We start from the raw sequence: 26520 nt of genomic DNA on the forward strand, positions 1-26520 counted from the left end.
GATCATCCTGTAGGCTACATAGTAAATTTGAAGGCATCCTGAGCTACACGAGAACCTCTTTCCATGAACAAACAACAACACAAAACTGTTCAGGAATCGGTTAAATGGTGGAGTAGGCACAACAGTAAGAAGATAGAAAAACACAAATTATACACTTAGAATAAACAGAAAATAGTCTGAAAAATAAAGACCTATAGGACTACAACAAAAGATCTAGTATTTGTATCATCAGACTCTCAGAGAAAATTAGAATGACATGTGTACAAAAATCCCATAATAAAGACAATTCCTTTATATGATGTTTACTTTTAAGGGAAAAATAATTATAAATAACAGGTGATCTCTGATCAGAAGCCTTAGAATTCAGAAAGAAATACTAAACTATTTCTAGTACTAAAAGAAAAGAATAACCAACTATCGTAGTTACTTTTCTGTGGCTGTGATAAAACACCATGACCAAGATAACTTATAAAATAAATCATTTAATTGGGTTTATGTTTTCAAGGAATTAGAGTTCTTGATGGTGATGGCTGAGCAAAGGCATGGTGGCAGGAACAACTAAGAGTTTACATCTTTATCCACAAACATGAGGCAGAGCGAGAGCCCACTGGGAATGGCAAGAGTCTTTTCTAAATAACCTCAGTGCCCACCCCCAGTGACACACCTTCTCCAACAAGGCCACACCTCCTAATCCTTCCCAAACAGTTCTACTAACTGGGGACCAAGCATTCAAATATATAAGCCTGTAGAGGCCATTCTCATTCAAACCAACACAGCAACACACAATTATTTATCAAATAAGATCCTTTAGTAATGAAGGAGAACTAGGTTAACTTTTTTATAAGCAGAATGGTAAAAGAATGCGTCTTAGAACATCAGAAAAGAAGAAAAATAGTCAAAATAACAAAATAATTGATAAATATAACAGACCTTCTTGGAATTTCTAAATTGTGTTTCACTGGAACAAAAATTATAAAACTATCAGTGTGTGTACAGAAGCTATTTAGGGGCAGGGATATGGCTCAGCAGCTAAAGTTCTGCTGCCAATGACAACCTGAGTTTGATTTCCAGAACCTACATGGTGGAGGAGAGAAGCAATTCCATGTGCAGGCTGTAGCATGAGTATACCCACCCCAAATACACACTAAATGAGTAAATCAAAATTTGAAAGAGAATATATTTTAAACAATTATAAGAGGAGGAGGATAAAGATAAAGCAGCTTTTCTTCATTTGAACTGGTAAAATATCAACATCTACTAGTGTGATTTTATTTCCTTATTTAGTTCTAGTGCTAAAGAGTTAACCCAGGGCCCCAGGGATGCCAAGCATGCACTCTACCACAGAGCTACATCCCTGTTTTCTCTTTGTATTTCTTTTATTTTTGTTTGTTTGTTTTTCAAGACAGAGTTTCTCTGTGTAGTTCTGTGCCTTTCCTGGAACTCACTCTGTAGACCAGGCTAGCGTCAAACTCACACAGATTTGCCTGCCTCTGCCTCCCGAGTGCTGGGATTTGTATATCTTTTTAATGCACATGATTGATATTAAATTACATAGATAATGTGGCTGGGGATGTAGCTCCATGGTTGACCATGGGCCTAGTATGTCTAAACTTGTAGGTTCAACTTCTAGCACCTGTCCCAAAAAAAGATTTACAGAGATAGTCATGAAGGATGGTGCACACCTTTAATTCCAGCACTTGTGAGGCAGAGACAGGTGGATCTCTGAGTTCAAGGCTGGCCTGATCTACATAGTAAGACCTCTTCTCAAAACAAACAAACCAAAAAGATACACAGAAATAACACCCCAAACCACTATTATAGAATCAAAATAGGATTCTAAAATTAATCCCGGTAATTCATAGAAAGAGAATAACCATAAAGCAGAGCAAAGACAAACAAAACAAACTGTAGCAAAACTAAATGACAGACTTACTCTCTAATATATAAAAATTCCATTATTATGAGTCCCTCCTAGAACAGTCAGTATGTGCTGTAGACTGAACGTTTCTGTTGTCACATACCTGCCAGACTCATCTGTTGAAATCCTAACCCCTCAAGATATCAGTTAGAAGCAACGGTCGGTCACAAATACGAGTTGCGTCTTTGTAAGGGAACCCAGAGAGTTGCCTTTGCCCTGTGGCAATGCAGGAAGAGAGCGGTCTGTAAACCAGGAAGCAGGCCCTCACCAGAAACATCTCTCTACACTTGGGTCTAGGACTTTACTGCTTCTAGAACTTTATGAAATACATCCCTGCTGTTTATAAGCCATCTAAGCTAGTCTATGGCTTTTGAGACAGGGTCTCACTGTGTAGATCTGGCTAGCCTGGAACTCACTATATAAACCAGAATGGACTTGAACTCACAGAAATCCACCTGTCTCTGATTCCATGTGCTGGGATTAAGGTGCGCACTACCACCTCTACCTGTGGTGCTTTTTCCATAGCAACCCAAACAGCTGAAGATGCACAGATGTGAGAAATCTTAATGTGTATAAAGAGTTCAAGGCCAGCCTGGGCTACATAGCATGGTGCTGTCTTAGAAAAACAAAGAAACAAAAATAGTAGTAGAATTGTGTGTGTGTGTGTGTGTGTGTGTGTGTGTGTGTGTGTACATACATACATACATACATACATATATACATTGAATGGCTAAATAAATAAACCATTTATCAATAAACCATTCGTGTATGGTTATATCAGTGGATACAGAGAAAGCATTGGACAGAATGTGACATGTATTCATGATAAGTAAATCTCTCAAAAATGTGGAAACTGAGAGGAAATATCTCAATTGGGTGACTGGGTAGATGCATCCCATCTCCAATGACAGAGAACATAGAGTGGGGATCTGAGATGTACTAGAAGCCATGGTATTCTGCTGTGCTTTCTTTCAGCCTTGGAAATCTAATTGATGTGGGATCTGAAGGACTTAGGGTTTTTGGTTTTTTGACCACGCTGGCCTCCAACATCGGCTAAACCTCCAGAGTTGCTAAGACTTGAGGGATTTTGTTTTTGTTTGAGAATTTAAAATAGTTGGGAATCTATTGATGAAGCCAATTATTCACATCATTCTTCCTTGCATATCTTTCTTTGTCTAGTCTGGTACATCTAATTAAAAATGAATTTCAAAGTGTTTAAAAAACTATGTAGCATGGGATCTTGACTTTTTCTTCTGCAAAGTAAGCACTATGTTCTGCAAAAAAATGTTGTCAATGCCGTGCGGCGGCGGCGGCGGCGGCGGCGGCGGCGGCGGCGGCGGCGGCGGCGGTGGTGGTGGTGGTGGTGGTGGCGCACGCCTTTAATCCCAGCACTTGGGAGGCAGAGGCAGGCGGATCTCTGAGTTCAAGGCCAGCCTGGTCTACAGAGTGAGTTCCAGGAAAAGCGCAAAACTACACAGAGAAACCCTGGCTGGAAAAAACAAAACAAACAAAAAAATGTTGTCATGTCTGTTCACCTTTTTGGATTTTTATGTGAATTAATGTGATAATTAGGTACAAATTAGATAGTATGTGTATGTATATATATATATATATATATATATATATATATGTCTAATAAATGCATATGGCTCCTAGTATTTACTCATGCTAACAATAACAATTACAGTGACAAAAATTCAAAGGTAATGAAGTGCAATAGATCCTGTCAGCTGTAGCCAGCTACAGTAATGTCCATTTTCTAGAGCCCACTTTTCCTTACTTTGTTTTTCAGTTCCTTCTGTGATCCTTAAAGAGTGGTCTGCCTATAAAGGGAAGTCACCTCAAACACCTGAGCTGGTATCTGCACTCACATTTCGGGAATGGACTTGCCCAAACCTCAAGAAGCTCTGGCTAGGCAAAGCAGTTGAGGACAAGAACAGGAGGATGCGGGCTTTCCTGGCCTGTATGAAGTCAGACACGCCCAGTATGCTCAATCCAGCTAATGTCCCCACCCACCTGCTGCTCATGTGCTGTGTACTCCGGTAAGCTGTAGGACGGGCTCGCCTAGTTTGCTCTTGGACATCTTCTTTAAGTGATTTTGTATAGCATTTCGAGGTGAAGAGATTTTTGTTTTATGCTTGACTTAGCCTTCAGAAACATTAGGAATGAATGTTATATGGATAGTCTCAGTTTATGATCCCATGTCATCATTAGTACATGCATGACTTCATTTTTTTTATTTCAACTTTTAGATTCGTTTACTTTTATTTTATGTGGACGAGTGTTTGCCTGCAGGTTTGCCTGTGCACCATGTGCATGCAGTGCCCCCAGAGGCCAGAAGAGGCTTTGCATCCCCCCGGTCCGGGAGTGAGCCACTGTGTGGGTGCTGGGAATCCAACCCCAGGTCCTCTGGGAAAGCAGCAGCTGCTCCTAATCACTTCCCATCTCTCCAGCCGGATTTGTTTGATTTCACTTTAGTTTTTGTTGCCAGCAGTCCTCATTCATTGGCGGTGGTGGTGGGAGTGGTGGGTTCTTGGTTTTGTTTTGTTTTTTAGTAACTCACCTATTATCAAGATTCCTTCTTTTTTCTACATCCTTTGCTTTGGTTGATCTCCTCCCTCACCCCTCCTCTCTTGCATCTCTCTTTTCTTCCTCCCTAGTTAACCCTCCCCCATATCCTCTTTTCCATTTTCATTTCACATGTGTTCTACTATTCTCTTCCACTTAAAGCCTTTTGCGCTCCCTTTTCTGGTATCTTAACCATATACACATTCACCTCCACCTAAATACATACATATATATAAATTACCAGCTAGGATAGGAGATTAGAGAAAATGTGGTGTTTCTCTTTCTGACTTTAGGTTACTTTGCATATCATTCTGTTTCTTACCTTTCTTTCTTTCTTTGAATCTTATTTATTTTATCTTATTTTATTATAATGTTGTCTTAGTTAGGGTTACTATTGCTGTGACAAAACACCATGACCATAAATCAGCTTGGGGAGGAAAGGATTTATTTTGTTCACACTTCCACATCATTGTTCATCACTGAAGGAAGTCAGGACAGGAACTCAACCAGGCAGGAACCTGGAGGCAGGAGCTGATGCAGAGGCCATGGAGGGAGCTGCTTACTGGCTTGTTTCCCCTGGCTTGCTCAGCCTGCTTTCTTATAGAACCCAGCACCACAGGCTCAGGGATGACACCATTCACAATAGGCTGGACCTCCCCAATCAATCACTAAGGAGAAAACACCTTACAGCTGGATTTCATGGAAGCATTTCCTCAACTGAGTCTTCTTCCTTTACTGTCTCTAGCTTGTGTGAAGGTGACATAAAACTAGCCAGGACAAATGGACTCTTGCTATGTTATTAAGCTTGTGTGAACTCCTGTGCTCAAGCCATCCTCTCTACTCAGCCTCCTTAGTGGATTGGATTATAGGCATAGATCATCATGCCTATAGCCATTCAGTGTTATTTTTTTTAATCTACCCACATTCATATATGGGGAGATAACAATACTATTTTCACAGTATTTTACTGATTAATTGATGGATACTTCTTCCCAGTTCTTTGAGAGTTCACTCAGTGAGTTCAAAAACTACATTGTAAACCTGTATTTATTGATTTTATGCATATAGGCATTTGCTTGCATGTATGTCTGTGTATCATGTGTGTGCAGTGCCCACAGAGGGCAGAAGGAGCTGTCAGATTCCCTAGAAATGTAGTTAGAGATGGTTGGGAGCCGCCATGTGGGTGCCGGGAATCAAACCACTGAGCTATCTGTACAGCTCCCAGAAAATATTTTCATGAGATGATTATTTTAGGATCTGGGGTAAATACCCAGGAATAGAACTTCTGGATCCTATAAAGCATTGGTTCTCAAGCTTCCAAATGCTGCAACCCTTTAATACAGTTCCTCATGTTGTGGTGACCCCCAACCACAAAATTATTTTCGTTGCTACTTCATAACTGTAATCTTGCTGCTGTTATGAGTCGTAATGTAAATATTTTTGGAAATAGAGATTTGCCAAAGGGGTCCCGACCCACAGGTTGAGAACCGCTGCCATAAACTATGCCTGTAAATTTTTCACGAAATATTGCCAAATTGGTTTAGATTGTAGCTATACTAATTTACATACCTAGAGTAACACTTAGGTTTTTCTGTTTCTTCATATTTCCAGTAATAATTGTCATCCAATCAAAATCCAGTGACTTTTGTACACTATCTTGTCAGTTGTTTTTCTTGAACTACTGATGAAGATGACCTTTTGCATTTGTTTTTCTTTTGGTGCTAAAGATTACATGCAAAGCAGTTATTCTAGCCCTTAAACTACACAACAGGCCTGCTTTTCTGTTCTTGTGCCTGTTTTGACTGCATATTGTATGTTTGTGTACCGCACATATGTCTGGTGCCTTTGGAGGCCAGAAGAAGGCATTGGATCCACTGGGATTGGAGTGGCAGATGGTTGCGAGCTGCCATATGGGTGCTAGGAATTGGAATTGAGTCCTCTAGAAAAGCAGTGCTCTTAACTGCTGAGTCATCACTTACGCCCCTTATAAAAACTTTTTGATATGTCAGCTGTGGTGGTGCATACCTTTAGTCCCAGTACTTTGGAGACAGAGGCAGGTGGATCTCTGAGTTTGAGGCCAGCCCAGTCTATATAGTGAGCTCCAGGACAGCCAGGGCTACGTAGAGAGACCCTGTCTATAACAAATAAACCCTTTAAGTATAAAATCTAAGATTCTAGCATTTATTTCTATTTTATGTGTATGTGTGTTTGCCTGAGTGTATGCATGTGCACCATGTGTATGAAGATGCCCGTGGAAGCCAGGGCTATCAGATCCCCTGGGACTGGAGTTAGAGATGGTTGTGAGCCACCTGATATGGAAGCTGGGAATTGAACCCGGGTCCTCTGCAAGAACAGCAGATGCTCCTAACTGCTGAGCCATCTCTCTAGTGCCCACTTGAGCTGTATTCTCTGTAGTGGTCACAGCTATTTATTTTGCAAACTCTGTTAGATTACTTTTCTTTTTCTTGCTGATTGCACAACTTCTTTGTGAGATATATAGCAGAAATCTTTTGTATATTTGTATTCTTATGCATGTGTATTTGTTTCAAATATCTTTTCCAGTCAGTCACAGTTTGTTCAAATTTTATGTACAATATCCTTTATCAAATGGAATTAATTCATTTTTCTAAACTTTTCATTATTGTAATTTTCTATATATAGAAAAGTTAGAATAATAATGTACATAAATATGACCACTACATGTAGTCTACTATTAATATCTTACTGTAGATATTTTATCCATAAGCTATTCACCTGTCCATCTAGTTTCCATTTATCCTTTTTGATAGATTACTAAGTAAAGTGCAGATACTAATATATTTTTCTCCTTACTGAGAAGCACATATTTTGGTTTGTCAAACCCAGTAACTTAGTGTATAGTTTGATATCTTATTTAATAAATCCTTCCTATCCTTATGTCATAAAGATGTTTTTCTATAACACTTTCCAGTCAAGTTTTTTTAATATAGTGGATATTTATCTTAGATGTGCAGAAAAATCTTAACCTTCTTTTCTCTACATACTAAGCTAGATTCCCATTTCCGTGTATTAAATGATAATTTCTTTCTGCACTGATTTGCGACCTAACTCAACTTTATTCTGCTACACACATGTGCACATGTGGTACACACACACACACACACACACACACACACGCACGCATACACACACATGCACACATACACCAGTCCATCCATTGATTATGTTTTGTTTCATCCTTCATCAATATTACATTGGGTTAGTTATTAAGGGTTTATAATTTTCTTTAATATCAGGTAGGGCAAATAACTGCATTTTTTTGTTTCAGAATTGTACCATTTTTACAGTTCATGAACTTTTAAATATATAATATGTGATTGGTTTAATTTCTACAAAATATTATTGCAGTTTAACTTGACATTGGATTGATTAATTTAGGGACATTGGCATCTTTATAATGTTAAGTCAGTGTCCAAAGATCATAGTTTACCTCTCCTATTTTTTCATGTCTTCATAGGATTAATTTTTTTTTAGTGATAGCTACAATTTGATTCCTAAGTATTGATATGTTATTATAATTAGGGATGGTATTTTATTTCCTATTATGCCTTCTAATTATTTGCTGATGCATTGAAAGTAATTTTTATAGCAGGTAGGTCAGGTTCTAGTTTCTGTGATTTACAGAAGACTGACCTTTGAAACTGGGAAGAGCTTAGTTTGAGTTGTGTTTTTATTTATTAGCATTGTGCATGTATATGCATGCTGTGTTGGGAATGCACTTACCACAGTGTGCATGTAGAAGTCAGAGAACAAATTGGTAGGGTTGGTTTTCTTCTTCCACCTTTCCATGTGTTCCACTATTGAGCTAAGGTGGTCTGGGCAGTCTTGCTGCTGGCCTATTTTGGTTTTTGATACAGACTTTTACTATGTAGTCCAGGTTAGCCTTCAACCTGGCTTAAGGCTAATCCTATAATTAGGATTACAATTATGGGCCACCACACTCAGCCTTTGTTTAGATTCTCGTTTGGACCCTTTTGATCTTTGATAACTCACTTTAGCCTTTCTGAACATTTGTTTTTTTCACTGTAAGTTAGCATAATAATTCTTTTCAGAGCCATTTGAGCATTTAAATACTGCAGGCATAATAGATGCTCAATATATTGTATTGTTTGTCTAACTACCTTGAAAATCAGATTGATGACCCATGAGATTTTTTTCCTAAAAAGAATAATAGATGCAGATTTAATCTTTCTCATCACTAAAACGTTCCTGGGCCACAGATTAACAATTTTCCCATATAGAGGGGGCTGGAGAGATGGCTCAGCAGTTAAGAGCACTGGCTGCTCTTCCAGAGGACCCGAGTTCAATTCCCAGAACCCACATGGCAGCTCCCCGCTGTCTGTAACTCGATTTCCAGGGGATCCGACACCCTCACACAGACATAAGCAAAAATACCAATGTAATCCACATAAAATAATAATAAATAAATCATTAAAATTTGTCCAATATTAGCTCTGAAAGTAGACATTTTGTTTCCTTTCATTACATTTATTTCTCTTATTATATATGTATATCCATGCATCTGGGGTGTTCATTTGCCACAATTCACATGTAGAGGTCAAGGCGACTTGTAAAAATTGGTTCTCTCCTTTCATCCTGTTGTCCTGGAGATGGAACTCAGGCTGTGAAGTTTGGTGTCACGTGCCTTTATCCTAGGAGCCAGCCCATTTGACCTTTGTTCTAAATACTGTAGTAATAGCTCTAGTACACACAGATCATGAAGCACCAATAGGAAGGCAAATGTCATTTCTTTTCCAATTTGCTGTGTTAAAGTACTCTGAGAAAAGAAACTTACGGGAGCTTAAAGAGTTCATTTAAATTCACAGTTCAAACATGCAGTCCATCCATGGTAGGGAATTCAAAGCGGTCAGATCTTGAAGCAGTTACTCACATTGTATCCATTGTCTGGAAAGAGCAACACAAAGCTGATGTGCCGGTCTCTTTCTCCCATTGATACAGTACAGATTCCCAGCTCCGGCAATAGTGCCACCCATAGTGGGTAATGCTTCCCAACTCAATTTACCTAATTAAAATAGCCCCATCTCCATGGTGATTCTAGATCTTATCAAATTGACAAATGAGATTAATTATCACAGTAAACAAGACAGGTACTTTTACAGACAGCTCTAGTAATAGCAGTGACAAATGGTAGCATACTGCCCCAAACTCAAAGAAAAAAACTAGAAAGATTGCATTTCTTAAAGACAGTATCTGAAGGCCAAATTGCCCTATATTAATCAGTACCCCCAAAGTCTATCAAATCATCAAGAACAGGTACTATTCTATGTCCTTTATTGTGGTTGATGTTTCTAATCCTTAAAATAATAGTACATATGTTGAGTCATAAATGAGGAAACGGGGATCAGCAACCGAGAGTAATGATATAGCAAAACACAGTAGTTAGAGGGTTTAAACTCCCATTTTTCTGACTACCAATTCCTACTTGTTAAGAGGATAAAATATTTTAATGCGGTTTGGGGCTAGTGAGATGGCTCAGTGGATAAAAGTCCTTGTCATCAAGCCTTACAAATGGATCTTGACCCCTGGGACCCACATGGTGGAAGGTGAGAATTAACTCCTGCAAGTTGTTCTCTGACCTCACACATATTCACATGTGCGTATGCGCGTGCGCGCGCGCGCGCGCGCGCGCGCACACACACACACTTAAAAATAAGAATGTACTTCGAACAATTAATATAGAACCTGGTTGAAAATTTTTAAAAATTAACTTTAAATGAAGATTAAACATAAACATGACATTGCTTACCAGCATCAAGTAAACTCTGTATGAACATTGAACTATAGCCTTCTTGAATATCGGGAATCTGTACTTCTCAATTACTTTATCCAATTATAGTTAAAAGATGCCTCTCATGGAAATATAGTAATACTGGAGAAATTGTGACTAATATATGTTCGTAAAGTTCTTAGTCCTAGAAAAATAATCTTTTAGGAAAGACTTTTTTAGGAAAGATATGCTTTTGTATATAAAATAGTCACACTGAGGAGGGATACTGAAAACCTGTCAGACCTTTGAAGTAGAATCTAGTCCTGTTGAACATGGAGAGGCATGCATTAATACCCTATCCTTTCTAGCAAAAGTTTATCCAAATCTAAACGGTTGCCCAAAGTCCACATGATAGCCCACAACCATCTGTAACTCCAGTTCCAGGGGATCCAACACCCTCTTCTGGCCTCCACAGGCAGTAGGCATACACATGGTACACAGACATGCATGCAAAACATGCATATACAGAAAATAAATAAATCTGAAAATTGTCAACTTACCTAGTGAAAACTAGAAAATAAAACATCATTTAATGTTTCTGCTGTATGTCGTATGACATACCACAAATAGAAAAACATTTGTGCCCTGAAATCTACCAAGGCCAACAAGGTAGCTCCACAGATAAAGGCATCTGCCAGCAAACTTGATACCCTCAGTTTAAACTCAAGACCACATGGTGGAAAGAAAGAGCTGACTCGCACAAGCTGACTCTCTGACTTCCACACATGCACAGTGGCACACACATATGCCCATACATATGTGAATACACACACTATAAATTCAGAATATTTTAGAATTTTTGTAAAAATAGAATCTACTAAAAGAAGATCTTTGGGGCTGGCATAGGGTTTTTTTTCTTCTAGAGGGGCTCATGGAAGCAGAGGATTAGTTGCATTTTCACTTGATCAGAAAAGTGATTAACACCATAGAAGGCCCCAGGAGCCATTTATTCTCACAGTCAAGCTGCGATAGTACTTGGGGACAGCTAGACATGGGCTCTCGAGGTGAACAGGTTCTGCCAGGTGGGTAGAAGAAGGATAATAGAAGAAACCAAGGAAATTCTTGCAGACATGAGGAGTATTGTGAAAGCTTCGAACAGTGACTTCACTCATGAAGTTCAGATGACTGACTAGCTGACAGAGATGACCTTGGTCCTATTGGTGAAACCTACAAACAGTACTTTAGAAGTGGTCTTCCTGCTCCTGCTGCTGCTTTTCAGGTTGTGCCTCTGCCCAGTGGAAGCTGTGTTGATTGAAGCATATGGCAGTGCAAGCCTTTCTCTTAAACCAGTGTGACTGTAACTGGGCCCAGTGTTGCTTACCATTTAAACTAGCATTTTCGGTATGCTCTAAAAACATGTTAATTTTAAAATCCATGCTGGTAAGTGTCAGCTCAACAAAATATCTGGTTATTATTGAAATGCTATATAACAGGGATAGTTGAACATGAAATAGAGACAATGAATCTAGTGACTGATATCCTATAAATTACATTTATATACATTTATGTTGCTAGATGTGGGAGAAGAGACTCTTATTACATAGTTAATCAAATGCATAAAAGAAGGGGGAAATAACATGCAGGAAAGTTGAGTTATTGTTTTGAGATACAATGAAAAGCTCAGCAAATCCACTTAAATGCTATTAACTTAATAATGTGAAATATTTAGTTGTTGAGCAAGTTAAGTGATTCTTGTTTTACTTGAGTAAAATTGAAGTATGTAAATCTGAACAGTAGTGAAGGTGAAGGAAGTGGAACAGAATTCTATAAAGACAATAGTTTTTCTATGGAAGTAGACATGTAGCTTTCAACAAGAAAGAAAGTCTCAATCTGCTCAAGGCATCAGTAGTCTATAAATTTGAGTCAAGATCCCTCCCTTACCCTCACCTCTATTAAAGTGGGTCTATTTCAAGCAGGAATAGCCGAGAAGACAGGGATTCCTTCTCCCAGCTCCTATTCTTGGGCTGTTATTTTACCCTGGAAAGGGAAGGCTGCCATTTGTCATCAATCCCATCCCTGTGTCCAGGTAAGTGTGCCCAAGAGGATTATTGACCCCAACCCCACTCGTAACAAGGCAGAAACTCTAATCCGGTGGTTCTCAACCTTTCCAATGCTGTGACCATTTAATACAGTTCTTCATGTTGTGGTGACCCCCCAACCATTAAATTATTTTCGTTGCTACTTCATAACTGTAATTTTGTTACTGTTATGAATCATAATACAAATATCTGATATGCATGATATCTGATATATGACCCGTGTGAAGGGTGTGAGACCCACAGGTTGAGAACCGCTGCTCTAATCCAAGGGAAGCCAATTGTTGATAATTGAGGCTCCAATGTCCCCTTAGCAGCGCATATGTTGGAAGGAGTTTTCACAGTGGGAGGGGTAAGCTGCAAAGATCAAGGCTGCCAACACCACTGTATCCCCATCTTCAATGCCCACCTATAGAGCAGAAGTAGTACATACCGTACTGGGAAAAACATCCCTAGTCCTAGTAAAACAGTCAGAAGATCTTTGCTGGGGCAGGGCAAGCCATTAAGGGTGTGTGTATGCTGACTCATTTTATGTCAACTTGCCACAAGCTAGAGTTATCTGAAAGGCGGGAATGTCGATTGAGGAAAATGCCTCCATAAGATCCAGCTATAAGGCATTTTCTGAATTAGTGATGGATGGGGGGAGGTTCCAGCCTATTGTGGGTGGTGCCATCCTTGGACTGGTGGTCCTGGGTGCTATAAGAAAGCAGGCTGAGCAAGGTGTGTCAAGCAATCTATTAAGCAGTGCCCCTCCATGGCCTCTGCATCAGCTCCTCCCTCCAGGTTCCTGCCCTGTTTGAGTTCCTGTCCTGACTTCCTTCAATGATGAACAGTGACGTGGAAATGTAAGCCAAACAAACCCTGTCCTCCCCAAGTTGCTTTGGTCATGGTGTTTGATCACAGCAATAATAACCCTAAGTAAGAAAGGTGGGGGGTGGAAACTGATGTTTTTTAGAACAAGACATGGAGAACTTTGTGCCTACAAGTATGTGGAAAGCAATGGGGATCTTAATAATAAGTAGTTAGGAGGCTGGTGGCTAAATGATATAAAAAAGTGACAGAAGATCCAGAAGTTTTATAATTAGAACCATGGAAAGAATCAGCCTTTTCTTGTCTTTCTGGAACCACAGACAACTTGAGAACAGGAAAATAGTGAGTCTTCGCTAGATCAGGAAAAGACACAGGGCAAACTTCAAGTCATTCACTAAGGACCCACGCACTCACTCAGACACAAGTCATACACTCAGATCCATCATTGAATGAAACATGCTTCTGTGGCACAAAGGCCTGAAATACCACCTCTGGCCAAACAGAGCCTGAGGATAACTCCTAAGAAGCTAAATTTAAAACTAAAATCAAATGTATCCTTTTAGTCTGTGTGACTCTTCAAGGCCAGGCCTTCTTAGATGTGATCTGAAAGAGACTGCGAGCAACTTGTCCGTTGCTGAATGTGGGGCTGAAGTGTGTAACCTCCTTAAACCCTGATACAAATCTTACTCCTGAAATGTATTCAGTGGTAAAAGGTAAAAATCTAACTGGCTGGAAAGACTTAAGCACATTCTTTAACCAGTTAGTGACTTTTGTTTACCATGAGTGACAGATAGTCAAGTTATGGTAAAAACAAAGACTCAAATGCTGCATTCTGCATGTAAAATGGACTTCACTAGCTAAACAAGAGAACAACTGACCAATAATGTTGACCATCCCTGACCCATCTACAGATCTCCTAAAGCCATGCTAAGAAACACAAGTATGTAGCAAACAGTAAAATAATTCAGGCATGATAACCTACCTCACTGTGCTGGTTAATCTCGATCATCAACTTGATAAAACTGAGAAACACCTAGGAGAATAGTATATGTGAGGACATGACCAGAGACATTTAGTTCCTGAAGGCTCTGCCCTTCATGTGGTTAATACACTGACAGATTCAGAATGAGTATTCCATTGAGAGTTGGGAGAGCTGTGGCAGCTGAGGCCTGGGTAAGGAAGTAAATCCTTGGGTGGGCAGGGATGCCTTCCCTTGGCCCCTTTGTGTTTCCGTTCTGCCCCTGACTCTCTGTCATCATGTGAGCTGCTTTACCATCCCCTTATCACCTAAACTATGAGCAAAATAAATATTTTTCTTCTTTTAAATGGGTTCTCTCAGATGTTTGCTTATAGCATGAAAGTGTGATAAGTGAAATAACATTTACTAGAGAAGATCCACAGTAGCTATGTGCTACCAACGAAAAGAAACAACAAATTTGAAAATAAATCAGTTAAGATTGTGTGAGCAGAGAGACCTTGAGAAATTAGCGTACACATAATGATCATACCAGAAGAGGAGAAAGAGAACAGAAGAGAGAAAGAAAATGGCTGAATGAGCTGAGCGACAGAGGCACACACCTATAATCCCAGCAATCGGGAGGCAGAGACAGGCAGATTTCTGAGTTCAAGGCCAGCCTGGTCTACAGGGGGAGTTCCAGGACAGCCAGGACTACACACAGAAACCTTGTCACGAAAAACGGAGGAAAAAATGCTGAATTTCCCAAATTTGATGAAAAACACAACTTTATATGTCCAAGAAGCTCAATGAACTTGAAATAGCATGAACACAGAGAACAACATCTGACACACAATTAAAATGAGAATGACAAGTGCTTGAGTACAAGAAGAAAAGAGTCCAGCCCATACAGTGGGACCGCAAGCTAAGACTCATATCAGAAACAGTGGAGGCCAAGGACAACATTCAGTATGCTAAAATAAGACATTGTCAATTATAAACTGTTTGGAAATTAAGACAGAATAAAGATATTTGGCCGGGCGGTGGCGGCGCACGCCTTTAATCCCAGTACTTGGGAGGTAGAGGCAGGTGGATCTCTGTGAGTTCGAGGCCAGCCTGGTCTACAGAGCGAGTTCCAGGAAAGGTGCAAAGCTACACAGAGAAACCCTGTCTCGAAAAAACCAAAAAAAAAAAAAAAGATATTCAAGATAAAAGAAGACTCAGAGAATGCTGCTAGCAGATCTACCTTGTAAAAAATACAAAAGTGTTATGTGAATACCCGAGCCGTAGACAATCTAACCAAAATCAACAGTGCCAGGCATGAGGAACCTCCCTTCAAGTTGTTGAGCAGGGGAGTTCAAGACACTCCCCAAATAACATAAGCTGTGACTGTTGCTGTTGGCTGTCTCCCACAACTGGAAGGTAAGACCTTTTGCTGAAGATGCCTATGATGGCTGGTTTGGGTTGTCAGCTTGACTCCATCTGGAATGAACTAAAACCCAAATGGTTGGACACACCTGCAAGGGATTTTTTTTCTTAAATCATTTAAAGTGGGAAGACCCACTTCTAATCTGGATCTTTTGAGGTGGTAAGACACGCCTTTATTCTGGCCCACACTTTCTGCTGGCTGTTTATTTAAAGGACACAGGAGCCAGACAGTGGTGGCTCATGCCTTTAATCCCAGCATTCAGGAGACAGAGGCAGCCAGATCTCTGTGCGTTCAAGGCCAACCTGGTCTACGGAGTGAGTTCCAGGACAGCCAAGGCTACAGAGAGGAACCCTGTCTTGAAAAACAAAAATAAAAACAAACAAACAAACAAACAAACAAAATGGACACAGGAAACTCTCTGCCTGTTTGCTATCGCCTTGCTAGCAAGTCCATTTCTTCACTGGCATTAGAGCCTACTTCTTTGAGATTCAGATGTATACTGAAGACCAGATGAAACATCCAGCCTCATGGGCTGAACAACTACTGGATTCTTGGACCTTCTGTTGTAGAAAGCCATTGTTGGACTAGCTTGAGCACAGCCTGTAAGCCATTCTAATAAATCTTATATACATATATGTCTGCATATATATTCACTTTATAGGCTCTATTCCTCTAGAGTAGTGGTTCTCAACCTCTCTAATGCTGTAACTCTTAAAGAGTTACAGTTCCTCATGTTGTAGTGACCCCCCCAACCATAAAATTACTTTTGTTAGCACTTGAGAAGCAGAGACAGGCAGATCTCTGTGAGTTTAAAACCAGCCTGGTCTACAGAGCAAGTTCCAGGACAGCCAAGGCTACCCAGAAACCCTGTCTTGAAAAACAAACAAAAAATTATTTTTTTTGCAACTCCATAACTGTAATTTTGCTACTGTTATAAATCATGATGTAAATATCTATGTTTTCTGATGGTCTTAGGTGACCCCTGTGAAAGGGTCATTCAACCCTTGGGGGGGGGGTCACAACCCCCAGGTTGAGAACAACTGCTCTAGAGACACCTGACTAATACAATGCCACCCGTGGTTTGGACTCAAGCCTTGGAGGAGTTGAGCTGGAAATACCCTGGAATCCTCGTCCCTGAGGACTAGCTCTCATAGTATCAGAAGGTGCTATGCAAGCTACCAAGGGAGAAAAGCAATCAACAGCCCTCCGCTAGTGTAAAGTCTATGAATCACAAAGAGGACTAACACAGCAAGATAGGCCCAAGGATGAAATAGTGGCACTTGTATCGTGTGGATAGCCAATGACCACCTAATTGGACTTAAGGCCCACTAAATATAGGAAAATTAATGCCTGGTACTATAACTCTAGCCAACTACCTGTGGCTGGTGAGGACATTCTGAATACCTGTATAAAGTGAAAGAAGAGAAACTAACTCGGTGTCATTTACCCAAAGTGGGCCTGACTTGTTCTGAAGAGTTCTGACCTCTCTTGATCTGACCTCTTAAACAAAGGTTGTCCTCTCTATTATTGAACAGCACAGCAGGTATTTGTCTTAATTTTTTGTAGGAATCTCACAAGGGAGGAAATTGTTGTGCTGTCCCTGTTGACTCAGAACAACACAAAAAGCTCTAACAGATATTGTCGATCTATCCCCACATGTTGTTTTCAACACTTTTTTTTTGGTGGGGTGGTGTTTCTTTCAATACCTTGTGATTCCCAGCAAATGATCTTCGTCATAGCCACCACATCTTACACAAACATACATTGTTCTGAGTTGGGAGCAGAATGAGTAACAAAAGAGAAATAGGGAACTTGGTACATTGAGGAGTCTAAAACATAATAAGAGTGATACACTGTTTTTCTTAAAGTTCAGTTAATTGTAATCAGGTTGAGTACACAGTATATAAGCAGAATGAGTACATAGTTCTATTTGATCTTGGTTAAAGATTGAGTGAAAATTGGGTTTGTAAAAGGCAAGCTACAAATAACATTTCTAGAAAACTCATTTTAATACTGATCTTTGTATCCACAGGTACATGTAGCTCTCACCCCTCATCAAAGAAGCTACTTTTTGCAGCAGTCAGAGACCATTACAGAAATCCACAAATGATCAAAAGGCCAAAACCACCGACCATGGGGTGCCCATCCCACTGCCATATCTACAGCCCAAGTACTACAGCTAAGGGCTCAGGGAGCATTACAGAAGAAGGGGCGGAAAGATTGTAAGAGCCAGAACAGGAGGCCTGCTGTCAGATAGTATCTTCTATATGTAACAGGGAAGCTGCACCCATGGAATCTCAGCAGCACAGTCACCTAAACAAGACCTAGATGATGACAACACCAGTTAGCGTGCCAACGTTGATGGGAGAAATCTCACGAGCCCCCCACCCTAGATGAAGAGCTGCAGGCTATCAGTGGGTGCCGAGGGAGGGAAAATCAGGAGTAAACCCCCATAGGTTATCCAATTCCAAATGGTCATCCCTAAACACATATGTGTGTGACAATAATAATTAAAGAAGAGGTTAATAATTTAGAGGGAGTAGGAGGGGACACAGGAGAAGTTATGAGAGAGGGAGGGGTAGAAATGATGATATAATGTACTGTATAATATACTCAATTACCATATCAATAATAACATTATATTTGAATTTAAATGAAAAATCCAACCAAAATGCAGAAACTTTCATATTAAGTAACAAAACAAAATCCAACTATATGCTATTTAGGAGAGGCACACTTTGGATTATAAAGTGCAATCGAGGACTGGAGAGATGACTCAACAGTTTGGTTCACTGGCAGCATTTCCAGAGAAGCCGGGTTTGAGTTCCAGCACCCACATGACAGCTCAGAGTACATGTATATTCTAAGTAGACATGGGGCTGGAGAGATGGCTCAGCAATTAAGAGCACTTGCTGTTCTTGCAGAGAATCTGAGTCTTATATCCACCTGTAACTTCATCTCCAGGGGATTCAGCACCCTCTTCTGGCCTCTGGGGACAACTACACCCATGTGGCATACACTCACACTTACACACACACATAAACAAAGATAATATAAAAAATGGGCAGTGGTGGTGCATGCCTTTAATCCCAGTACATGGGAGGCAGAGGCAGGGGGATCTCTGAGTTTGAGGCTAGCCTGGTCTACCGAGCAGGATAGCCAGGACTACACAGAGAAACCCTGTCTAGGAAAACAACAACAAAAAGAAAAAGGAAACTATAAATGGACAGTTTAATAATATTAATTGGACTGGGTTGTAGCTACACCATAGTGTGCATGCTTAGCATGCCGTATGGCTCTGAGTTCAGTTCCCAGTTCACACATAAGATATTTAAATACAGATTGCAGTATCTCATTTTCAGAAATGGATAAAGAACAACTGCAGAAATTGAAACAAAAGTTCTGAACTATCCAATAAGCCATTCCTGCAGTCATCTATAGAATACCCCACCCAACACTACAGAGTATACATCCTTTTCATATGTACATGGGGCATTCTACATAGTAAACAGTATGGTAGATTGCAGAGCAAGACATGATGAGTGTGAAAGGATTACAGTTATTCAAAATATTATCTGTAACAACCACAAATTAGAAATAATTCATGAAATGAAGTTTGAAAAAAAGGATATAAAAAGAATAATGCTAAATGCTACACAATATAAAAAGTGTGAGGAGTAATATGCCAACAAATTAAGTGAGAGATAAAATTGACAAATTACTTAAAGTAACCCAAGAAGAAATGTAAAATCTGACCAAGTATATAACAAGGACTCAAATTACTAATTAAAATCTACCCATAAGGTAAATACCAGGCCCAGTAGTTTTATATTATAACCTCTAGTTTCATCAGTTTTCCTGAAAATGACATAATTTTGTTCTTTGAGGCTGACTCATAACTACACTGTATAAATAGCACATTTTATTTGCCCATCCATTGATCGGCACCTAAACTGACTCGAACTTGATCTGTGAAATTGTTGCAGTGAATATGAGCATGCACATTCTATCCTCCCCTTGCTATGCAGAACTTTGGGATTGGATGCAAGCCTATCATCTGCACTTGCTGTTTCACTGAGCTGTTGGCTTCCTAGTCACAAAATTGTTCCTTGTGCCAACATCTCTGTTTTCCACGTGTAGTTGGGAACTTTGAGTTTTATGTTAAGACCTTTGATCCATTTTGATTCGAATTTTATGTAAAAGAAGAGTGAGCCAGTTTCAGTCTTCTGCATGGGGTCGCCTAGTTTCCTAAGTACCATTTGTTAAAATGACTCTGGCTTCCAGTGTATGTTCTTGTCACCTTGGCCAAGAACCAAATCTCTGAGGATTTGAGGTCTACATATACTCCTCTCTTTGCAGCCTTTTGTTATACATGCCTGTTTTGTGCCAACACCATGATTTTTGTCATCAACTATGGCTTTGTAGTATAATTTGAAATTGGGCGTTATAACTTTAGAAGTACCTTTTTTGTATTTGGGGTCTTTTCTGCTTCCATATGATTTTGAGGATTATTTTCTAGTTCTGTTAAAAAAAAAGTCTTGGTATTTGGATGGGGGATTGCATTGAATCTGTACATAAATTTCATTAGTATGGCAACTTTAACAATATTAACTCATCCATGAACATGGAAGGACGTCTTTTGTCATCTTTCTTTGGGGTGTTATAATTATCATTGTAGAGTCCTTTCTTCCATCCCAGTGGTTCTCAACCTGTGGGTCATGACCCCTTCGGGGGTCACATATCAGATATCCTGCATATCAGATATTTACATTATGAGTCATAACAGTAGCAAAACTACAATTATGAAGTAGCGATGAAAATAATTTTATGGTTGACAGTCACCACAACATTAGAAACAATTAAAGGGTCACAGTGTTAGAAAAGTTGAGATTCACTGATCAGTTAGATTTATTGTTAGCTATAGTTTTGTTCTGTTTTTGAGGTTATTTTAAGTTTAAAAATTTTTATGATAGTTTTCTCAGCAAGTTAATTTTTCACCAATGTGTAGAAAATCTACTTTTTTTTAATGCTGATTTTTGGGTTCTGTCACTTTGCTTAAATTGTTGATCAGATCTGATGGATTCTCTAGGATCTTTTAAGTATGAGATCATACCCCTGAGAACAGGGACAACTTGAATTTTCCTTCCCTACTTACAGTTCTTTTGTTTCTGTTTCTTGCTTTACTACTCTAAGACTGCCAGCAGTTCATTGAAGAAAACTGATAGTAATAAATACTACTACTTCACTCAGTCAGAATGATTATAATTAAAAAGAGCATAACAAATATTTTTAAAATATCGAAAAACTACAGGAGGTATAGATACTTTGGAGCCTACTTTGCCATTTTCTTAGTTTAAATTAGATGTTGTCTTTTAAAACAAATCAAACAAACAAACAAAACAAAGCATGTCTTTGCATACGGTAGGAAACGCTTTACCAGTGAGGTACATTTCCATCTGGTTTGCCATTTTCTTTTTCCATAAGATTTTTTTTTCAAAATTTTGTATTTGTGTGTGTGTGTCTGTCTGTGTGTGTGTCTGTGTGTCTGTGTGTGTATATGTCATGTGTGTGCAGATCCCTGTGAGGCCAGAAGAGGGCATCATATCCTGGAACTGGAGTTACAGGTGGTTGTGAGCTACCTGAGGTAGGTGCTAGGATCTGAACTTGGGTCCTCTGAAAGAGCTGCAAACATTCTTAACCACCGAGCCATCTCTCCAGCCCCCAAATTTATTATTTTCTCAAAAGATTAAATGTGTATATATCAGATGACTCATTCATTTCACTCCTAGCTGTCGCTCCAAGAGCACTGAAAAGATATGCCCACAGAAAGACTTGAATATTAATGGAAGTATTAATCATAATAGCCAAAAAGCTCAAAGAACCTAATTATCTATCAACTGGTAAGTGGATAAACGTACTGAGGTATGTCCATCAATGAAAATTATGTAGCAATTAAGTCAAACTTCTGATAACAGACCACATCATGAATCAACCTTAAAATAATTATGCTGAGGGCTGGTCAATTGTAGAGTGCATGCATATGAGGACCTGGATTCAAACTCCAGCACTTCAAATAATTATTATGCTTAATGTTCCTGGAAAAAGCCAAAAAGACAAAAGTAGATGGAAACTTTGTGGACTGTAAATATTAATCATGAAGATGTCATTCTTGCCGGGTGGTGGTGGCACACGCCTTTAATCCCAGCACCTGGGAGGCAGAGGCAGATGGATCTCTGTGAGTTCGAGGCCAGCCTGATCTACATAGTGAGTTCCAGGACAGCCAGGGCTGTTACACAGTGAAACCCTGTCTTGGAAAGCAAAATAAAAAGGATGTCATTCTCCCCAAGTGCTCTACCACTCCATCCCAACCAACCCTTTTACATTTTTCTGAATTAGAATGAATTGAAAATTTGGAGTCAGCACAGATTCATTAATGTTACTGAAAATTAAAGGTAGAAGTGGTGTGCCAGGTGGTGATGGCACACAGCTTTAATCCCAGCAATCAGTAGGCACAGGCAGGCAGATAGATCTTCAAGTTCGAGACCAGCCTCATCTACAGTTGAGTTCTAGGACAGCCAGGGCTACTCAGAGATACCCTGGCTCAAAAAAATTAGAAGTGGCATAAAAGGAAGGACTATCAATTATTTAAGTTAGTATGGTATTGGCTTGGCAAACAAACACAAAATTAATAGGCTAGTAACAAGTCTTTGTATATATGTATGAGAATTTAATATTTAAAAAAGAGTTTTACCAAAAGAAAGAACTGCGTACTGTGCTATGTACTAATGCTGAGTGCTCTACATTCATGTTAGCTTCCAAAGTATGTATTCTTTGTCACTATATTTGCTACAAATAAAGGTCCTATCAATGTGTCCACAATATCACAGGAATTTACTACATATGAGGAGTAAATTATAGTTGACTCTACAAACTGTAGTAGAATATATAATACTTGCATGTATTGTCTAAAATTATGTTATAGTAAAGATGCTGTCTTGTCACTGAAAATGAAAAAGTTCCTTGGGAAATAGAATCATGATATAGGTTTTATTATTTTTTATATTCGTGTATTTTTATTCTACTTTCTGTGTCTGGGTGTTTTGCCTGCATGTCTGTCTGTGTCCCACATGCATGCAGTGCCCACAAAGGCCAAAAGAGGGCGTTGAATCATTGGGAACTGGAAGCACAGATGGTTGGTAGCCACCATGTGGGTGCTGGGAGCCAAGGCCAAGCCCTCCATAAGAGCAGTAAGTGCTGCCACTGAGCCAACTCTCTAACCTCCATGAGATGGTTTCGCCAGAGAAAATCTTCAGTGGCATCATATAGCACATCATATAGTGGCACATGATGAGCCACCCTAAATGTTGGTAGATTTAACAAATGATAATTATTATTTTCTGCTACACTGTTTCTGATCCTTGCACACCATTGACTTATTAGTCCCTACACTGTATCTCAACATTTATTCAACAATATATAGCAGCACTGATTCAAGAATGGAGGTTAGCCTATGCTGATGGTAACTTATTAGTCCAGCAAATATTTATTGAGCACCTACTGTGCTGTATTTTATACTAAGGTGAGATAGAGATTTCAGATTAACACTGGAATATAAATCAAATCAAGCAAAAAGCTCTGGTCCCTAATAAAGTTAGCTCTTCCTCTGTAGAGCCCTCTCTGGTTCTCCAAGTCCATTTAGTCAGCACTCAGAACAATCTGCACCATGATGCCCTTTCTGTGAGCTCACCTCTCTCACACTTGACTCCTTCGGATCATTTTTCTCTTATAACATTCAAGATGTAAGCAATTCGAAGAATTCTACTTTGGAAGCTTTGTTTTAGTTAAGGTTTTCATTGTGGATGTATTTGCTTTTGGTTTGTCATTTGTTTTATCATGACCTAATTGATACATTATTCTTCCAATAAATAAAAATACTCACTCTATGCCATGTACTTTATAATAATAATAAGTGAAGAATTCTAAACAAATATCATCAAGAAAATAAAAGGCCCTAGACCTCTGGTAACTCACAGAGACATTTGAATAAATTCTTTGTGGAAAATCAGTAAAGCATTTAAACTTCATTCTGTTAATCACACAGTCTGTAAATTTTAAATGTCTTTTATGTGTACCTTTCATGTCCTAGCTGGATGGTGACATTTGAAACTCCCAGTATGAATGCATTTGTTGTTCATTATCTTCCCTTTTTTTCCTTTACAGTGGTCAACAAACTAGGATAAAAGGCTTAAAAACAAAAGCTTCAGTAAAGCTAAACCAAGAAACTATGAAAATAGCCTTCAAGGCAAAAAATATTAGTAAAAAGAACACTTTATGGAAGATACAAGCTCTGAATTATGTGCTAAATCATATAGTATCAGAAAATATAAAATATGAATAAATTTCCCAAGTGAACAAAGTATGAGTGGGAAAGAGAGTACAGAATGCTCTAGGCAAAAGGAAGTTTTGTGGGGTGCAGAGTTCCCGCCTCCATATCCTGAGTTGCCAAAGAAGTCACGGGATTGGTTGTCATCCCTGCTACAACAGAATCATTGTAAAATTCAAAGGAATAAGACTTTGAGCTTGAATCAAAAATAGTGGTGGTAAGGTTGTTTATACTGTTTGGTTGGTTGGTTTGGTTTTGGTTTTTGCCCATGGGAGGACAGTAGCTCAGAGAGGTTTCTAGATGCCATGCCAGATTGTGGCTATAGTAATTGGGCCAGTGTCCCCAGGAATACACCCCATCTGTTGTCCAGGCACCCTTTGCTTTAAATGCCAAGTTTCCAAAGTCTTGTACAACTTTAGAAGTTATGCTTGTTCATTGTTTTGTGGGCCTTCAAGGAGCTAAATGCATATTTTAGGCTGATATATTTGCAGGGTTTTTTCTATCTGTCTCTACATTCTCAGTATCTATAAAACACTGTATCTTTAAGACACATTCAGTCCGTGGATAATCAATTCAAATACTCATGAATAGGTACCTAATTAGTAGATTCCTTTTCCTTTTTTTAAATATTTTTTTTACATTTTATGTACATTGGTTTTTTGCCATAGGTGTTGGGTCCTCTGGAACTGGAATTACAGACAGCTGAGAATTGTCATGTGGGTTCTGGGAATTGAACCCGGGTCCTCTGAAAGGGCGGTCAGTGCTCTTAACTGCTGAGCCATCTCTCCAGCCCTCCTTTTTTTTGTTTGTTTGTTTGTTTGGTTTTATCTATCAAGACTAGGTTTCTCCATGAAGCCCTGGCTGTCCTGGAACTAGCTCTGTAGACCAGGCTGACCTTGAACACACAGAGATCCACCTACCACTACCTCCCGAGTGCTGGGATTAAAGATGTGCCACCACTGCCTCGCCCTACATTTCCTAGCTTTTAAAATGGTACCATGATATCAAGTCATCTTCACAAGCCAGAGTTCTTAAACCTGTGGCCAAGGGTTAGAAGTGACAAAGCATTCACCTAACATACATGTAGTCCTGGATTCCATCCCTAGCACTGTGGGGGGAAATTCCTATGACCAAACCTTGTGGGTTTATACACTGGTAGCTCTTATCTTTATTCCCAGAGAACTTCATTCCCACTGACAATGCCTTTGGCCACAGATGCAGTCACCTCTCATCTGATATGCATGGCATTATCACACTCCTGCTAACAATCCTTAAATGTCTTCCTACAATTTGGGGACAAAGATGCACATTCCATAATCTTATTTGGAGACTATGATGTGACCTACTTTATGATTTCACCCGCTGTCATTCAGCAATATCAAGCCAGGTGCATCTTGCCAAATCATGCCTCAATAATATTCCAGACTGCCCTAGAGCATCCTATTCTTACCTTATGTCTCAATAACTATCAGATTCCCTTGAAACTCTGCTTCTGCTGAGTTTTTCAGGGTGACTTCCTTGACCGTTTGAACTCTCCTGTGTTCTCAAAGAACCCTGGTAGTTTTTTTTCTTGATTCATAACACACTGCACTGTTCAATGTTGTTCATGCCTGTCTCCTCTACCACTCAGGAATCACTATAAACTAGCTCAGAGTGTGGTCCCTGATAAGGCTGTGGAGTTTTTGTGTGTGCATGTTTGTGTGTTTGTTTTACAGTTTGGGGAATTGATTCCAGTGCCTTGTGCATACTAAGCTAGCTCCTTACTATGCAGCTACATCTCCAGCCCTTCTTGTTGTTGTTGTTGATAGTGTCTTGCTATGAAGCCTGGGCTAGCCTGGAACTCTATCTTTCTGCCTTTTTCTCCTAAGTAATAGGATTAGAGGCGTGTGCCAAAATGCGTGGCACCATTTTAGGTTCTTAGGAAGTGCATGTGACATGAATGGCAATTGTGATCAAATACTGATGTTTTTGTTTCTAGATACATGGTTCAGTGGCCTGGTGGTCGAATCCTGCATCGCCATGAACTTGACACCTTCCTTGCACAGGCTGTGTCTACCCAGCTTTATGAACCAGATCAGCTTCAAGAACTCAAGGTGATTTAATTTAGTCCACCGTCATTTAAAATTGTTTTGCCTTTTAGGCTTTTCTTTTTCTTTTTCTTTTTTTGAGACAGGGTCTCAGGCTGGCTTAAACTCTGTGTCAGTACAGATGATCGTATGACCTTGAACTCCTGATCCTTATGCTTCTACTTCCCCAGTGCTGAGATTTATAGGTATGTGCCGTTTCTACGTAAACTCGTACCTCAACTCTAAGTCTTTTCCTTTTGGAGCGAGGGAAAATAATAATTCTATAGGTAAGTGTTTTATTTACCTTAGCCAAATAGATACTTCTATTAATAAAACCAAGAGATGCTGCTATATTACCCCCCCCCCCATGATGAATGAGAAGACACAGAAAAAGATACTTTGTAGGGCTTGTAAATCATGGTGAGGTTTCCGTCACTAATAAGGCATGCCGCAGGGACTTACCTTAGTATCCCTACTTGTCACTGAGTAAATGTCTATCTCCTACTACTTAATTTGTGTTTGTTTCTT

At 39.5% G+C, this 26520-nt stretch overlaps 1 protein-coding gene across 3 annotated transcripts in view; it reads left to right on the plus strand.

Moving 5' to 3' along the window:
• Fam120c (family with sequence similarity 120C) overlaps nt 1–26520 on the plus strand; it is a 129768-nt gene that overhangs the window by 82290 nt on the left and 20958 nt on the right. For 2 of the 3 annotated variants that reach the window (XM_028883471.2, XM_028883473.2), the window contains exons 10-11: nt 3711–3960; nt 25905–26019. In XM_028883471.2, coding sequence (XP_028739304.1) covers nt 3711–3960; nt 25905–26019 — 365 coding nt within the window. Of the gene's footprint in view, nt 1–3710; nt 3961–12229; nt 12467–25904; nt 26020–26520 lie in introns of those variants that run through there. The other variant, XM_028883472.2, reaches the window with a different exon arrangement.

This window comes from Peromyscus leucopus, chromosome X (genome assembly GCF_004664715.2).
Source record: "Peromyscus leucopus breed LL Stock chromosome X, UCI_PerLeu_2.1, whole genome shotgun sequence".
In the NCBI taxonomy this organism is placed as follows: domain Eukaryota; kingdom Metazoa; phylum Chordata; class Mammalia; order Rodentia; family Cricetidae; genus Peromyscus; species Peromyscus leucopus.